Source organism: Nilaparvata lugens, chromosome 9, assembly GCF_014356525.2.
Source record: "Nilaparvata lugens isolate BPH chromosome 9, ASM1435652v1, whole genome shotgun sequence".
NCBI classification, from domain to species: Eukaryota; Metazoa; Arthropoda; class Insecta; order Hemiptera; family Delphacidae; genus Nilaparvata; species Nilaparvata lugens.
Window position 1 is genome coordinate 25934454 of NC_052512.1, and position 18762 is coordinate 25953215.

Below are 18762 nucleotides of genomic sequence, written 5' to 3' on the forward strand. Positions count from 1 at the left end.
CTTTCCGCTCTTTTTACATGGTGGGATATCGGGACAGTGTGATCTCCAGTGCCCCGGTCTCTTGTATTGCCCACACATGGGTTCAGACTCACTAAGAGATGGTCTGTTACTAGTAGGGGTTATAACTGTCTCAACCTTGAGCCTTGTAATCTTTTTCGTGTCCTCAATCATGTGAACTCTCGAATTCTGTCTATTCAGTTTCTCCTCTGCTTTTATTTGTTCATACTCCCTCGCGAATTTTTCCAATTCATTAATACTATGAACATCTGATTGCCGAATATACAATTTGTACCGTGGGAGGAGATTCTTATACACTCTCTGTAATTTATTTTCGTCTGTGAAACCTCCTCGACGCCTCATGAGTGTCAGTACATCTTCGAGAAATTCATCAAACGACTCACCTTCCTTTTGCTTCCTTGTCTGGATTAGATTCTCGAGGTCCTCCTCATAGGTAAGTGGGTAGTAGCGTGATCTGAAATCTGTCACAAAATTGTCCCATGATTTCCACTGGTCACGACGATTACGCATCCATAGAGTAGCTTTACCAACCAGTAATTCAGGCATCGCGACTAGTAGCTGGTTGCCAGTGAGCCCATAGGCTTGTTGTAGCTCGTCTAGTCTTTCCAAGAAGCTGGGAGCATCTGATTGGCCGTCGAATGACAGTCTCCAGCTTCTTACCTTGTCACATACCGCCCCTGGGTCCATGAGGGGGTTTGTGTGAATATTGGTTCTAACCTCAGTATGGGTACCTGTCACCAAGTGTTTAGTTTCCCCACTGCTTCCGCTCATTATGCCGGGTCTTGGGCTGGGATAACGTACAGCCATCTTCTTATGTTGTTCTACTAACAACTTTCTCAACTCAGCAAGTGTTCCAGATGACACTATGCCCCAATCTTGTAGAAGATTGAATGCCTCATCCTTTTTCAATCTATAGATCCAGGAAACTCTGGGGTCGGCTATCACCTCGGGGTTTACGTCCTCAACCGACTGGTCCTCTGTCAGCTCCTGATGTTGAGCATCTGAATCAGACTCGCCCTGTTCACTCATGATTCTTACTTCGTTGCCTCGTGCCCCACGTTGGGCGCCAATCTATCACGTACACCCTGAGTAGCTTCAGAGGTGGGTGATTGATACCCAGGTGTTGCTCCTGGATGACTTAGCTCAATCGTAATGTGGGCGGGGAAAGGAGGCAAGTCGAAGTTCCTCTTCTTTCTTCTTTGTGCTTCAGCTGGCGTGGACAGCACCTCCTGGTGCTTCTGACAGCGTGAAGGTCGCTCTCTTCTCTGATGACACCACTTTGATGTAATTTTGTATTGGCCTTATGGCCTCGGTTCCACTCCAGTGAAGTAGGAAGAGGAAGGATAGACAGGATAGGGACGGCAGACAACGGTCCGCTGTGCCCTGGGGAGATGGAAAGATAGGGACGGCAGACAACGGTCCGCTGTGCCCTGGGGAGAAGGAAGAATAGGGACAGCAGACAACGGTCCGCTGTGCCCTGGGGAGAGGCAAGAATAGGGACGGCAGACAACGGTCACCTGTGCCCTGGGGAGAAGGAAGAATAGGGACGGCAGACAACGGTCCGCTGTGCCCTGAGGAGATGGAAAGAATAGGGACGGCAGACAACGGTCCGCTGTGCCCTGGGGAGAAGGAAAGATAAGGACGGCAGACAACGGTCCACTGTGCCCTGGAGAGATGGAAAGATAGGGATGGCAGACAATGGTCCGCTGTGCCCTGGGGAAATGGAAGGACAGGGACGGCAGACAACGGTCCGCTGTGCCCTGGGGAAATAGAAGGACAGGGACGGCGGACAACGGTCCGCTGTGCCCTGGGGAAATGGAAGGACAGAGACGGCAGACAACGGTCCGCTGTGCCCTGGGGAAATGGAAGGACAGGGATGGCAGACAACGGTCCGCTGTGCCCTGGGGAAATGGAAGGACAGGGACGGCAGACAACGGTCCGCTGTGCCCTGGGGAAATGGAAGGACAGGGACGGCAGACAACGGTCCGCTGTGCCCTGGGGGAATGGAAGGACAGGGACGGCAGACAACGGTCCGCTGTGCCCTGGGGGAATGGAAGGACAGGGACGGCAGACAACGGTCCACTGTGCCCTAGGGAGATGGAAGGACAGGGACGGCAGACAACGGTCCGCTGTGCCCTGGGGGAATGGAAGGACAGGGACGGCAGACAACGGTCCGCTGTGCCCTAGGGAGATGGAAGGTCAGGGACGGCAGACAACGGTCCGCTGTGCCCTGGGGGAATGGAAGGTCAGGGACGGCAGACAACGGTCCGCTGTGCCCTGGGGAAATGGGAGGACAGGGACGGCTGACAACGGTCCGCTGTGCCCTAGGGAGATGGAAGGACAGGGACGGCAGACAACGGTCCGCTGTACCCTGGGGAAATGGAAGGACAGGGACGGCAGACAACGGTCCGCTGTGCCCTGGGGAAATGGAAGGACAGGGACGGCAGACAACGGTCCGCTGTGCCCTGGGGAAATGGAAGGACAGGGACGGCAGACAACGGTCCGCTGTGCCCTGGGGGAATGGAAGGACAGGGACGGCAGACAACGGTCCACTGTGGCCTAGGGAGATGGAAGGACAGGGACGGCAGACAACGGTCCGCTGTGCCCTGGGGGAATGGAAGGACAGGGACGGCAGACAACGGTCCGCTGTGCCCTAGGGAGATGGAAGGTCAGGGACGGCAGACAACGGTCCGCTGTGCCCTGGAGGAATGGAAGGTCAGGGACGGCAGACAACGGTCCGCTGTGCCCTGGGGGAATGGAAGGTCAGGGACGGCAGACAACGGTCCGCTGTGCCCTGGGGAAATGGGAGGACAGGGACGGCAGACAACGGTCCGCTGTACCCTGGGGAAATGGGAGGACAGGGACGGCAGACAACGGTCCGCTGTGCCCTAGGGAGATGGGAGGACAGGGACGGCAGACAACGGTCCGCTGTACTCTAGGGAGATGGAAAGATAGGGACGTACGGCAGCCAACGGGCCGCTGTACAAGGACAGGAGGTCGGGGACGTACGGCAGCCAACGGGCCGCTGTACAAGGAGCAGGAAGGTTGTGAGCGGAATGCTGTGGTCTGGAGCTCGTCCGGCGTTTAAATACTCCCCCAAAGTGGAGGGGATGGAGTTGTGCCGCCACCAGAGGCGGTGGAAATCGTCTCGATGCGCGGAAGATGGTGCGCCATCGGTACTTTCCGTATCTCCGCGGTCGGCTAGCTTTGCTGATAACTGAGCGTCTTTCAATAATATTATTTATTATTTAGCAATATTTTCCCGTCACAATTTTACTTCGTGACAACATTAAATTTAGAGTAAGGTGCAAATACATTGGGTGAGTGAGCTCACATATCGTTCGAAACTATGTTTTCTATATGTTGTTGTGATCCAGTTTTAAACGGCGCATTTACATTTTCTTGAATAACATTAGTGAGCTTTGATACCTTATATGAAAACTGTTTTCTACAAATTAATAAAACAGTATCCCTAATTTGAAAAGTGATAGATGAGGGACGGAGGTGATACGGTGATACACGCAGGTTGAAAAATATATATGTTTATTATTTAGATGATTAAATGTTTTATTCTTCAATGTTGTTTTCCATCACGAACTGCTTATTATTAAATCACTTTTTGCTATTAAAAAGAACGACTAGCAGTCATATTTTTGAAGATGGCGGACCTGCTGAAAGATCTCGTTGTCACAGTGAGTGATTAATTCATTTATTGTGAATAATTCTGACTGCTAGTCGTTCTTTTTAATAGAAAAAGTGATTTAAATATTTTATGTCTAGCTGTCTGTTAGAATGTAATTTGATTTTTTGATAAAATAGAAAAATCGCGGAAATTTATGCCTTGTTTCTTATTTTCACGAAATTGTGAAAATTGGCACTAGATGAATTGATATTTAGAGAAAATGAGACCCCCCTGCTGATACTTTGTCGACAGGAGCTCAAGCCTCAACTTGTTCTATTAAGAAGTTATTGGAAGTTTGCTCTTATTAATAAAAGGAAAACATAAAAAGTCGAGCTTACCCAATACTTATTATTATTATTTTTCATCCACTGACCTCCTATAAAAGGGGTATTTGGACTTGTCAATGTCGTAAGTCAATAAAATACAGAACATAAATACATAAATGATAAGTCAATATATTTTCTTTTCTCTCCAAACCTTATCTCGACGCTCGTGGTTTAGAACATAAATAGGCACATGAAAAGTCAATACATTTTTTTTCTATTCTCTCTAAACCCCATTTCGACACTCGTAGTACTCTCTGAACTCTTCATTTGAGTACGCGCATATGGACAGCAGCTCCTTCTTTAATTGTTCTTTGAATTTTGTACCAGTCATTTCTTTTATATGAGCTGGCAATAAATTATACAACCGAATACCAGAACTCCTAACACCCATTATTACTTCTAGTATTACTAGAAGGTATTGGCTTACCTCTATTTGGATGACATCATTGTTAGTGACGTCACTGAACATAGCATCCATCAGGTCGGTGGCCTTGCTCCTGAATTTGTTGGGATAGTGAAAGTTGAGTGGAAAGGGTAACACCTTGCAATACCAAGGCCGCGTCACCGTTGTATAGCTTTTCTCGTCAAACCACCTACAACAATTTTCATTTTAAATTCATTTTTAACAAATTATTCTTACATTAGTTGAACGAGCGTCAGCGAGTTCTAATTTTTGACTTACTGAAGGCCAAAGTCTTTGTCCTCTGTTTGTAACTTATGTTCTACAATAACTTAAGAAAGATTTGATCAATCAGCTTCAAATTTTGAACACGAATTCTTCGAACATTTTTACAGGTCAAGTTCGTTGGACAACAAAATTGACTCACTCCTTCGTCCATTTTCAGGATATAACAAATAACATTCAAAGTGCATAAGAATTTTGTGATTTAGTCAGTTGAAGAATTCATTGCATGCAATTACCACAGTTTTTCATTCATTCATTCGCGTAACATCAGCTGAGGCTATTTGGGAGCTTTCACACAGTCAGTCCTTCATGCGCTGACACATGATTCATGCTCGTTAATATACAACATAATTTACAAGTTCTACATCAACAAACAAATTTTGAAGACGTATTTTTACAGGTCAAGTTTGTTGGACAACAAAATTGACTCACTCCTTCGTCCTTTTTCAGAATATAAAACTAACATTGAAAGTGCATTATAAAAAAAATGTTGTGATTTATCATTTAGTCAGCTGAAGAATTCATTGCATGCCATTACTACAGTTTTTCCATTCATTCATTCATAACATCAGCTGTGGCTATTTGGAAGCTACAGACCTTCATGCGCTGACACGTCATGATTTCAGCTGGTTAATATACAACATAATTTACAACTTTTGCATCAACAAACCAAAGACCTTAAAGAGATATAGACCCACAATGCCTATGCCTTCCTACTTGAAATTGAAGGCCGCCATTGGGGTATTTTAGCACGATATATTATATATTATTTATTTGTAATACTATAGATCACAAAGGCATTGGTGGCATTGGTATGTAATAATCTTATGGGTTGCCCCCTCAATGGCGGATTTCAATTCCAAGTACGACACTAGCGCTGCATGTGAGTCTATGCATCTTTAAGGTCTTTGCAACAAACTGATACAGGTTGAGATATCAATGTGCGGTTTCACCATTCATTTTCTCTTGGAACTCTCTATCGAAATTTTGTACCATGGATTTGGATTAATATGAGCGACAAAGATGTTGGAGCGACAGAGTAATTATTCATTTAAAATAGGAACCCCAATGAAACCTACTATCAAATATTAATCTTGTAGAATGAATATTTAGCTGTTTCCATCAGCTCTGTAAAATTAAAAGTAACGGCTTTTGAAGATACAATACAGTTCTTGAGCGAGTTCTCCTACCCAGGGGGTCACTAGTATATTATCTCGATAGTGTAATATAGTAGATCATATTATCACAGTATGACATACTCTTTTTATAGCAGGTAATCATCACCATAGAATAAACGTACAGGAATAGAAACGTTTGAAGACACAGCTTTAAACAGTTTGTGGGACTCTATGGAGCTTCTTGACCTAGAGCTTGAAAATGCATCATGTGTTTAAACTAAGAGACTCCATATCTTGAACTAACAGAACTACATGAGCGAATGTTTTGAAATGATCGTCAAGTTTGGTATGGTCCCAGGGGTGCTCAAAGTTGCGATCTACCTCAATATTTTTAGACTACTCACGATCGACTCTGAGAGACTGCAAGTGTATGTGATGAAGGGTTGTAATACAAAAACTATACAGTAAACCCTACCTAACTAGGTAGTAGGGCAGGGCGTACCGTAGCATAGACAGATACTAGTAGTTATGTGAACAGTAGACCTCACGCAGTATTCTCATCCACAAGTACCTGATTAAAACTATAGACCTTCTGGAAATACAGCAATAGACTGGCTTCTCCACACATCTGTGTAATCACTTGTCAGCTGATTTATGATGAATAGTTCTATAGTCTGATTTTTACTCTAATATTGGCGTATGAAGGAGGCTCCTTTTTCCTTTTATATTATCCCAGAAATGCAGAATTTCCAAAAACCTTGTATATACGTCGACGCGCAATTAAAAAAGGAGCATGAAATATGAAATAATGATTTTTTCATACCTGTCTAATTTCATGGAAATCTATTACCGTGTTTTGCCGTAAATGCGCAACATATCAACATTCAAACATTTAAACATTAAGAGAAATGCCGAACCGTCGACTTGAATCTTAGAACTCACTTCGCTCGGTCAATTAGCTTTCTGCACAATATAGGTAGGTACATTATTAGTCAAGGTTTGGGTTTGGTTTAATTAGGTTCTTCTCTACAATATCAATGAAAACTCATAGTTATTCAAAATTGCGAATTTTTTTTGGCTGTTACAAAACAAAAGAGTTACAAATCGTGTTAAACTTGACTAAGGTAAGGAGTGGCTTTGGATGTTGAAACGTGGCACTGCATGTCTTCAGCATACTTTTCATAAGATGGTACGTAACCACTGAGTGCTAACCGCAAGCATGATGACATATGATCGTCAGTTAGTCGATTGCGATATTTTGACTTAATTATCTTCATTTCAGAAAATACAGACTCGCTTAGCCAAGTCCTCTCTCTCTGTCACATTCTAAGCCCCTCTTTGTCTTATCGATGCAGACACTGACTAGGGAGGGAGACTTGGAGTAGGGCCACAGTATACATAGAGTATGGAAACTTGACTAGTACCCTGACGCTAAAATCCGCTATCTTGTTAGGAAGCGCCGCATTGTAATAGTGTTGATGACAGGTTCGGATCACTTTAATGATCCGGATCAATTAATCTCATTCACTGCCACGAGCCAATCAGAAGGCCAGGATTGGAACTTCCCAAGGTCACGTGACGTGTTTAGTATTGGCGTCATGTAAAAAGCATTGGCTAGATAGGCGATTGATTTAGAATAGAATAGAATATTCATTTTATTCAACAATAATACAGAAAATTTCCATACAGTTGAATAACGTCAGGAAGATTTACAGTCAAAAACTTTATAAAAGATAATTCACACGGCAAGTTATTATTTAAATCATACATTAAAATTACATTGGCATACATAAGTAACATTGAAACACACTACATTCCATTTAAAAATTCGTCAATACTATAGTAACTCTTATCAACTAAGAACCTATATAAGTCTGTTTTAAAGGAATGCGTCCTAGGATTTAAATGAGTTGGCAGCCTATTCAATAATTTCACACCAATATAACTGGGCTTTTTCTTATAAAGAGAAAGTCTATGATACTGAACACTGATATTATTTCTATGCCTGGTATTATGATGGTGTACATCTGAATTTGTTGTAAAGCTGTTTATATTTTTTACCACTAACATAATCACTTTATAAATGAAAATACAAGGAACTGTGAGGACTGAAAGATTTCTGAATGCATCTCGGCAAGTGTGGTTAAAGCCTAAACCTGCTAAGTATCTTATTGCCCTTTTCTGCAAAATAAATATTTTATTTATGTTCTGCAAAGTTGTAGCTCCCCAAAGTTCAATGCCATAAGAAATGTGTGAATAAATCAATGCAAAATATAGGACTCTTCCCGTGTCTAGGAGTACATAGCGTATGATGTTTCGCAGGACAAATAAATTAGTACTTATATGGCTGGCAAGTTTTTCAATATGAGCATCCCAAGAAAGACTTCTGTCAATTACCAGACCTAGAAGATTTGCTTCTTTGACATGTTCTACCTTTTAGTCTCCAATATTAATGACCGGTTCAAAGAAATACTTTTTAAAACCAAATTGCATATATTTACTCTTATTTGGATTGACTGACAAAAACGACTCGTTATAATATTGAACAATGAGGTTTGTAAGAGTGTTGGCATTTATTTCAAGTTCATTGAGGCTCTTATCATTAAACATCAGGGTTGTATCGTCGGCATACAGAGTAACATTAACACCTACTGGGACAGATGATTGCAGATCACTGGTGTAAACACAAAAAGCAAAGGTCCCAGAATAGATCCTTGTGGTACACCTCTTGTGACCCTGAGAGGCATAATCAGCTACCTGGGTATCAGAATTTATTGTAACATATTGATATTTGGACAAGTAAGACTTGATCAAATTACCCCCAACACCTCTTATTCCGACGTTTGAAATCCTACTGATAAGGGATTTGATATCAACACTATCAAATGCTTTAGATAAGTCTAATAGCACCCCGATTACGTAATCTCCTTTATCAGCCTTATCTATGATACCTTCAATGAACGATACAGCAGCAGATATAGTAGATTTCCCCCTCACAAAGCCATTCTGGCAGGAAGATATTAAATCAGATTTCTCCAGATAGTTCATAATCCTGTTATATATAAAAAATGGAAATAGGTCTGTAATTATTAATATCATTTCTGACACCATTTTTGAATAGTGGTTTAACTTTGGCTATTTTGAGTAAATCCGGAAAGATGCCTGTTTGAAGAGTGTTATTAATTATGAGAACTAGAGGTTCGACTATTTGATTGCAACATGCTTTAACTATGCTGATTGGAATATTATCAAACCCTACACTACTTTTGGTTCTGATACTTTTTATTATATTAAGTATTTCATTATTATCTGTTGGAAAAAGGTAGAGACAGTTTTCACGGTAGAGTTTCCTAGAAAAAGAAGCATTGTCATTATTCTTACTTGAGTTTAATATATTCAAAGTTGGTGCCATTGAAATAAAAAAATTATTAAAAGCGTTAGCAATTTCTTTAGATTACAAGTTTCCTTTCTGTACTTATTCTGTGGTAGGGCCTTCTCCCACCATAATTTTTCCAGCCGCATGGGGATCCCAAGCGTCAAGCTATAACGAATGAATTTTTTACGAACCTACTAATTAAAATTTTTTCTCCTCAAGAGCTACCCAAAAAGCACTCGCGATCGACCGTTTGAGCACCCCTGGTGTATCCTATCTAATGAGAAATTTACTAGCGAATGCTTTCTGTACAGCATTACCTTTTTTAGAAATTGGTCAGAGACAAAGATAAAGATGACATTATAAATTCATAGCTGCTGTAGCAATTACACTCATACAAAGTTTGCGAAGAACTCGCATATTGTCTTGACGTGTGCCGAGTGACGAATGGTGCTCACATTGAAAACTTGGCGGCTATCATGTAAAACTGTTTGAGTATCTCTTTAATTTGATATATGAGTTGTTGCTGTAAGCTTGATGTCAAAAATATTATAACATTTTTAAACCCCGCCATTAATTTTAAACAACCTTTAGGGCCGTTTGCACAGTATAAGTTTAAGCTAAAGCTTAAACCAAATCTGGATTTTTTTTTTGTTTAAACTGAAATTCCGTTTGCACAGTATCAGTTTAAACTCTGTAATGAGTTTAAACTCTGGGAAAGTTTAAACCTCCAAAGCAGGAGGTTTAAACCAAATAATTTGGATCAACTTGACATCTGTGAAGATTTGATGGGGAAACAGCTGATAGTAAATAATTTTTTAACGTTTTTTTTATTGCTTCTGTAGACGATAATTATTAATTTAGAATATAGTGAGTTATAATTTGAATGTAAAAATAATTATAATGGAGGAATTAATAGAAGTTTTTAATGCGATTGATAAAGATGACTGCGAAGAAATTTTAAAACTGAGAAAAATTGGGTAAAAACAAATGATTTAAATTTCTGGGATGATTTTCACTTTTATGGGAAATTTTCACTTTTATAACCGTGTACAGCTTACTAGCAGCTCTGTGGATTTTGAACAAAAACAAGAAAATACTAAAATAGTAGCTACATAACCTCAATTTACTGATGGTTTGTAAACAATTAACAAATTTCCTGTAAAAATCAGCCTTCCTGATATTATAAACGTTGACATTCTATTACCAACTTAACGCTAAACTAGTTTTCCTGTAAAAATCAGCCTTCCTGATATTATAAACGTTGACATTCTATTACCAACTTAACGCTAAACTAGTTTAACTTGAACTGGATTAGTAAATGCACTGAAAAAACCGATTCAAGTTTAAACTTTCAGATTAACTTAAACTCTATTAACTTAATTGAGTTTAGCAATCTATACTGTGCAAACGGCCCTAAATATCATACATTACAATGCTACAAGGTACAAGGAGTATGGTAACTGGAAACATTATGCGTTGTTGACACCACCACTGCGAAGTAGGCCTATGCATTATGTACTACAGGCAACTAACCCGTACTCTGCAACAGTCTAATTAAAAACTTTACAAACTGAAAAGTTGATGCAATGAAATGTTGAAGAATTGAAAATAGGCCTATCACCATCCTCGGTAAATTAAGAATATAAATGCAAAATTCCAACTTAATCAGTTGAGTAGTTATTTATATTTATTCATATGGCTTTTATCGGCAGAGAAATCCTTTTGGATGTTCTGCCTTGCCGTATTACCCAATGTCATTTCCTATTAACACTCAAGTTTATAGGTTATTATATTGGGTTCTTCATGGTTTCTTACTAAAAATTTGCACTTTCACTTCCTGAGTTTTTATTTTATAAAGTTTAAAATTAAGAAAAATTATTTTTAAACACAATTCACATTTAAAAAGCAAACAAATATAAAATTTTGATAATAATATTGAAGCTGAGAATTTCACATTAAAATTTTTTCCATGGCAACCAACAAAATTACAGAATAGGGGCTACATGAAATGGTACTCTGCAGTACCATAGAGAAACAATAGCGTAAGTAGATATCCCATGGTATAGGGCGTTTATGTCGCAACTTTTACTGTTATCTCAAGCCGATTACTGTCGATTTTTACTGTTTTGACCGGGTAAGAGTGTATGAACGACACAATATGAGAGACTACCAGCGTCATAAAGCTTCACAGGAAAGAGCTATGTGGACTATCAGCTTGAGATAACAGTAAAAGTTGCGACATAAACGCCCTATACCATGGGATATCTACTTATGCTATTGTTTCTCTATGGCAGTACTCTGTACCCGTACTCTGATTTGAGTAGTTGAGTCGTGGTGATGCGTCATTCGTGAATTTCCTATCGCCTACATGTATAAGCCAATTCTTTCCTATTATATTATAGATTATAGCATTATGTATAATTAAACATGTGAGTGAATAATGACGATATCAAACAAAACATACCATAAATATTGTAGAGCCGGAAAAAGTTGTTCCTTTATCATCGATTTGAAAGCAACGACGTCTGCTGTTTGCTTGCTATTAAGTGCGAAATCTGGACTGAAATTCTGTGGAACAATTGATGATCAGAGAACGGCAGTTTTCACACTTACCGATTGTCGGCCGACACCCAGAATTGTCCTTGTGTTGGCTAATTCTTACCAACAGCTCATTCTGAGCCAATCAGAGGACAATTCTGAGTGTCGGCCGACAATCAGTATGTGTGAAAACGACCATTTACAAGTGGCAAAATAAAGTTACAATATGGTGAACACTGATGAGAGGGGTTGTCAATACAGCAATAATATAATGTTAAAAACAATTAAAGATAAATCAAAATGAGAGATATGATAAAATGATCAAACAATAAAACATAAAAATCAGGTGTGGCGCACTCACACAACTTTCCTTGCCGTTATGAAAATTGATCACCTGACGCTAGTGTTCACGCGCATCTCAAGTCTACTATTCAAAGATCTAAGCCAGTTGGTGACAGGACTATAACGCTGGAAACACACGAGGTCTGCTATCTCTTCAAAGTGAATGATTTAATAGAACCAACAGTTTGCAATTGAATAATCACATTTTCTCGAATTTCGAGCTTATTTTCAATTTTAGGTGAAAATGTTACTGATCATTAATAGTGGAGATTTTCATGCTCAATCTTTTCCACTTGAAATTTCTTGTTTAAATTATATCTGAAGCCTGATAATTAGGAATCTAACATCAAATTTTGCATAGATGGGGCGAAGCTCCTGAAATTTTTTACAGATATGGGATTTGTGGCAGTTGATAGAGCTTATCAATGACTATTTTAGGTATAAATTTGATAAAAATAATTGAAAATCGCGAAAAAACCCGGTTTTTGACAAAATTTCCGCCATATTGAATTGCATTTGATCGAAATTGTTCGTGTCGGATCCTTATATTGTATGAACCTTAAGTTCTAAATTTCAAGTCATTCCGTTCATTGGGAGATGAGATATCATGTACACAGACACACACACATACACTCATACACACACATACAGACAAATACCAAAAAAACACTTTTTTGGACTCAGGGGACCTTGAAACGTATAGAAATTCAGAAATTGGGATACCTCAATTTTTTCGGAAAGCAATACTTTCCTTTCCTATGGTAATAGGGCAAGGAAAGTAAAATAAGTTGGATGTGAGTAAAGAGTTGAAAAATCAAATACAGATGAAAATATAGTGGATATGGTAAGAATACACTCTATCACTAACAATAGAACCTATTTAACTAGAAGTGAGGAGTTCAACCTATGTCTCTCTGTAACCTCCCAAATTTAGAATCATAGCCAAGAGTCTCATTTCCTATTTATCGTTCAGGGTACTGATAGTTCATAACTTGTGAAATTACATCAAATATATCTTTCATCTTTATCCGGCGCTACAGCCCTAGGTGAGCCCTGGCCTCCTTCACAACACGCCTCCATTCTTGAATCTTTCCAACCTCTAACCTCCATCTTTCTCAGGTCATCCATCAATTGGTCCACCCACCTGTTCCTTGGCCTACCTTTTTTCGTCTGCTGTGCAACTTACATCTACTTACTTACTCCTTGGCGCTCCTACAGCTCATTCAGAGCCTTGACCTCCTTCAAAAATCGTCTCCATTCGTCTCTATCGGCAGCCTTACGTGTCCATCCCCTGACACCCAGCTTCCTAATGTCGTCCTCCACATCCTCCAGCCAACGCTTTCTCGGACGTCATCATACCAACTTACATCAAATGTATATCTTTTTTCAAATTATACAAATTTAATTGTTCGAATAAAATTATATAAACGTATATTGTGAGGATACCAAGCTGAGAGAACCCCAAATTAACAGAATCCATTATTATTCTCAGAGCTTTTTGCTGTATAAGGATTCTGTCAAGATTGCTTTTGTTTGTGCATCCGTAAATCCAAAGTTCAATGTAAATGAATGGACAGTTTGAAGATTGCATTATGTTTCTCATTTTTGTCTAAGAGCATACAACCTTTGACTATAGACAGAAGATATAACCCATGGGATATTTTTCTAACTACCTGACAAACATAATGATTCCTATATTATTCTTATATAACTTTAAAGTGAAAAAACACTCACATTGTTTGGTGGTGTGGCGACGACCGCCACAGAAACACAGTTTCTGTTTGGCTTGAGAATGTGCTATACCAACACGAAACGGTCGTCGCCACACCAAACAATGTGAGTGTTTTTAACTTTAAAGTTATATAAGAATAAAATAGTAATAATTCCAGTGAAAACAAGATGAATAACCAACAACGAATAATGATTCCATGATGGATGATTGCCCATTTCCAAACCAAGGAAACGAGCAGCCTACTGTCTACCATCTCTATCATGACATCTGGGCAGAATTCATGTTTTCTTTTGTGTGTCAAAAATTGGATTACAACTTATTTTGAGAGTATTCAAGAGAAGGATCCTATCGTTTAGAAAGACATTTAAAGAAGAAAGATAAGTCACGAATGTGTCACACCAGTCACTGCTTCCATACTTTGTTTTGTATCGTCTGAGAAGATGATATTTCCTTGGACAAATTATTATTATTATTATTATTATTATTCGTCCAATTTACCACCCACGGAAGGGGTATTTGGATATGTCGATGATATGTATTCAAATCAAGTCAACTTCAATTATTTTAGATAGCTTAGCAAAATTACATAAAAATATGTACATAGTAGTACTGAGCAGCCTAACTCATCTCGTAATGTGCTTCAAATTCATCAATTGAGTATGCACAAATGCTCAAAAGCTGCTCCTTTATCAATACTCTGAATTCACGTCCTGTATTTTCTCTTATGTTAGCTGGTAATTTATTGTACAGTCGAATCCCAGCACTCTTTACTCCTGTTTCATACATGGTGGTCCTGTGTGCATCATCTCGCAACTCTTCCCTATGCCTTGTTCTATTATTGTGGAAATGTGCGCCAGTTCTGAATTTATTCTTGTTCCTATCTATGAAACATACGGTCTCTAGGATGTACAAGCTCGGAAGAGGGAGAATTTTCATCTCTTTAAAGTATGGTCTGCAGCTTGAACGTATGGATTCTCCAACAATCACTCGTATCGCCCACTTCTGGATTCGGAATATGTCGATCACTTGACTCGAGTTCCCCCAAAATATGATACCGTAGGTCAGAAGAGAATGAAACATTGCGAAATACACGTATTTCGAAGTTTTCGTGTCCAACAATTCTTTCAAGTTTCTAAGTATGAATATTACAGAGCTCAACTTACTTCTTAATTATTCCAAATGAGGTCTCCAAGAAATTTCTGAATCCAATACCACTCCTAGAACTGGTACAGTTGGCTACAGATTCTACATTTCTGTCGTCTTCTACTTCCAAAGTTGTCCCTCTAGCTGTTCCGAAATGTATTTGCTTGGTTTTTCGCGATTTAGTTTGGCATATTAGCGGCTAACCATTTATCCAGTTTAACAAAAATGTTTTGAACTCAGACTCCAATTTTTGTTGACTGTTACACTTCAATAAGATGCTCACATCATCGGCATACAATAAACAATGCGCAGGTTCCAGGTATGAAGGTAAATCGTTGATATACAAGAGAAACAACAATGGCCCAAGAACCGAGCCTTGAGTTACCCCACTCCTTGTCCTCTTCCATTCAGAATTATAAACGAATGGAGATGACTGAATATCCACCCGCTGATATCTGTCAGTTAGGTATGAGTCAAACCACCTGAGAACCGCGCTCCTGAATCCATAAAGCTGCAGCTTACGAGACAAGATTTCCCCGTTGACAAGATCAAACGCCTTTGAGAGGTCTGCCACCAATCCACATGCCTTAGCTCCGCCATCCACTGATTTCAGAACTTCATCCATGAATGAGGAGAGAGCGTCTCCTGTTGAAATACTTGGCCTAAATCTAAACTGTCTAGAAGACAATAAACGCAACTGGCTCAAATAATTTCTCAACCTTTGAAGAATGACATATTCAAAAATCTTAAGAAATATTGTTGGATTAGCTATTGGTCGATGATTCTCTGGAAGTTCATGTCGGCCTTTCTTATAGACAGGAACTATTTTTGACAATTTCAACTTGGATGGAACGTAACCGACTTGCATTGATCTGTTGAAAACGAAATAAATAGGCTTCAAGATATGTACTGCTGTTTGCTTAACCAAACTATTTGAGATTAATTTAATTATTTATTTAAACAATCATATGATATTTATTCTTTAGTTTCTTTATTATCTCTTCAAGTTCTCTGATACTTAGCGGATAGAAATGATTGAGATGTGTGTTATTTTGCTCATTAGGCCTAATCAAGAAAAACTCTAAAAAACTATTCATGTCGCTCAATCCTGTAATTGCTCCCTGTATTTTAACCGGTGTGCTGACAAAATAGTTGTTCAGTAAATCCGCAGCTTCATTTCCAGTTTTCAAGATTCCAGAATCATTAGCTATTCTTGTCTGCAATGTTGATTTTTTATTCTTGGCATATTCAGTTCCAACTAATTTCCAGGCGGCTCTGGACTGATTTTCAGCACTTCTAATGAATTTACTAGCAGCTATTCTCCTAGTTGTCTTGAGTATCTTTTTGTATATAGATCTGTAGATTTAAAAATATTCCGACAAACTCATGACTCTCATGCCTGAAGTTGTAATTACATAAGTCATTTCATCTCTCATGGATGGGTTCTTCAGAAATCCGGGCAACCCCTCAATGTAGCAAATGAATAATAGCGGGCACAATATTGTACCTTGAAGTACACCATAATTTAAATTCCCAGGATTAGTGCGAAACCGATTTTTATAGGTATCGCGAAGTTGTCGTTTCTTCTATATGATTAATTTCTACGAACTTCTGCCTATCCCTTAAGTAGGAGGAGAAACAAGTCAGTTCTATTTCGTTAATTTCCAGGGCCTTTAGTGAGCCTAACCATGTCGAAACCAGACTGATCAGTGTCATAACCACACTGTCGAAAGCGCGGCTTATATAAAGGAATGTTCCTATAATTTCATTCCCCTCGTCTATTGCATTCAAGATGGAGTTGATGAAATCTACTTGAGCAGTAATCGTAGATGGATGAGATTGGAAGCTATGATGTTCTCTGCCCAATAGATTATTATTCAATCAGTTGAATATACACTAACCGCTCATATATTTTTGAGTACACAGATAAAACCGATATTGACCTTTAACATGTCAAAACCTTGAAAGTAACCTTTTTAAAGACTGAAAATACTCAAAATAAGCTACCTTTAAAACATTTGGGAAGTATACAGATATCAAGGAGGAGTTTATCAAGTGATTCAGGCTTTGATTGTTGCAGGAAAAACGGCTTTTATAAGTGTCATAGGAATGTAATCAGGCTCTATATCTCCTATAAGGTACCACAAGAACCTTAACGTAATCTTACCTCAAGTTAGCTTAACATAACGTTAAGTTAACGAACGGTACATGGAAAGTTGAAAATTGTATACAGTTTATTGTGATAAATGATTGAAAGATTATATTTATTAATTCTACAGAAATTTATTGCATTTTATTGAATACTCTTCAAGAAAACGCTACATTGATTTGAACCACATTTGGAAAGTATGTAGCCTATGTGATTTCTTGTAAAACGCATGAAATTTAAATTTATTTGTGATGAGAAATAAATTAAATCTCTGACAAGTAGAGTAGGTACGGTAACTTGAATAATAATTATAAGATGATAAATACAGACCTTCTTTTGCAAGTGAGCAGCTATTTCATCAATGCTCATCAACTTTTGCTTGTTATGCTTAAAAAGAGGTAGAGTTCCTGTGGGAGTCCAAAATGGGTTTGATTTTTGATTTACTTTTACTGAGACGCCGCAAAATTTGATGTAGGCCTGTGAAAACAATGTGAAAGGTAAAAAATTATTTTTCAAAAAAAATATTGATCAAAAGTGATCTGAAATCACAATAATAGAAAATTACAGATACCTTCAACAAGATTGGTTTTGCAACAAGCATTTTTTATTTTCTAAGTTGGTTGTTACTTTAAAAAACAATTTGAAAAGTCATCCAAATGTATTTTATTTAGGAAACAATGTAGGCCTACGTAATTATTTTTTGTAATTTTTTATGGCTACAATAGGTTTTAAAATGGTGTAAACTGTTGTAAAATTTGACCAGGAATACAATGAAACAAATATTTTAAGTTCTTTCACATAAAATTGCACCATTTAAAAATCTATTGTAGTCATAAAAATTTATTAGACTAAATATAAATTTTTAACTTTCCGTAATGTTCGTTCAGCTAATCTTTTGAAATCAACAACAATGTGATAACATAGTTGAACTCATCTTGACCTCCTCTATGATCGATCTATGTAGGCCTATGTATCAATGCTGGATTCCGCGGCCAATATACTAAAGTGCCCCCATCATCATGGATTTCAAGAAAATTATCAGTGATTACAATGAAAGGACAGAGTAATTTATAGTACCATAAAAATACTTACAAGAGTTTCTAAGCAATCCAAATCAACTGATGGTAGCCCCCAATCGCCTTTCCAAACATCCAGTTCCATGGGCTTATTCATGCTTGAAAATTAATTACACGATATCAACAAACATGAAAATGTTACTTAAATTTCAATGTAACCTACGGTACCCTATTAATTGGGGATTTTTGATTTTTGAACCATCTTTAAGTAGAAACAATGATGATTGATTTTGGTTATCGGTAAAATTATAACCTCAATTCTTAATAATATCAGTTTCAGAACTTCAGAAGAAGCCCTTCTCTGTCTCACACAGCACCGTAAAACGGTGTACACACGTACATTTGCCTCGGGTGAGCATACGTGTATGGGCTTGCATTCGCACGTCTGGAGACTGTTCGCTGAGGCATGTGGGCGAACCGGAACCCTGTCGGTATTTTGGCGTGCTCAAAGGCGCCTCGGGCGAGCATTGAATGTACATACAGTGAACTCTAAACTAACTGGAACGCCATTGTTGTAATGTTGTGGAAAATCTACATCTATCATGTCTTCGTGTCGTCTGCAAATCAGATAGCTTTT

At 38.7% G+C, this 18762-nt stretch overlaps 1 protein-coding gene across 1 annotated transcript in view; it reads right to left on the reverse strand.

Annotated features, from left to right (window-relative positions):
* LOC111064447 (metaxin-1) overlaps positions 1–18500 on the reverse strand; it is a 48350-nt gene extending 29850 nt beyond the window's left edge. The window contains exons 1-4 of the mRNA XM_039435710.1: positions 18202–18500; positions 17440–17586; positions 11670–11773; positions 4454–4619 (exon numbers count right to left, since the gene is read on the reverse strand). Coding sequence (XP_039291644.1) covers positions 4454–4619; positions 11670–11773; positions 17440–17586; positions 18202–18282 — 498 coding nt within the window. The 5' untranslated portion in view covers positions 18283–18500. The remainder of the gene's footprint in view (positions 1–4453; positions 4620–11669; positions 11774–17439; positions 17587–18201) is intronic.
* Positions 18501–18762: the final 262 nt, after the last annotated feature.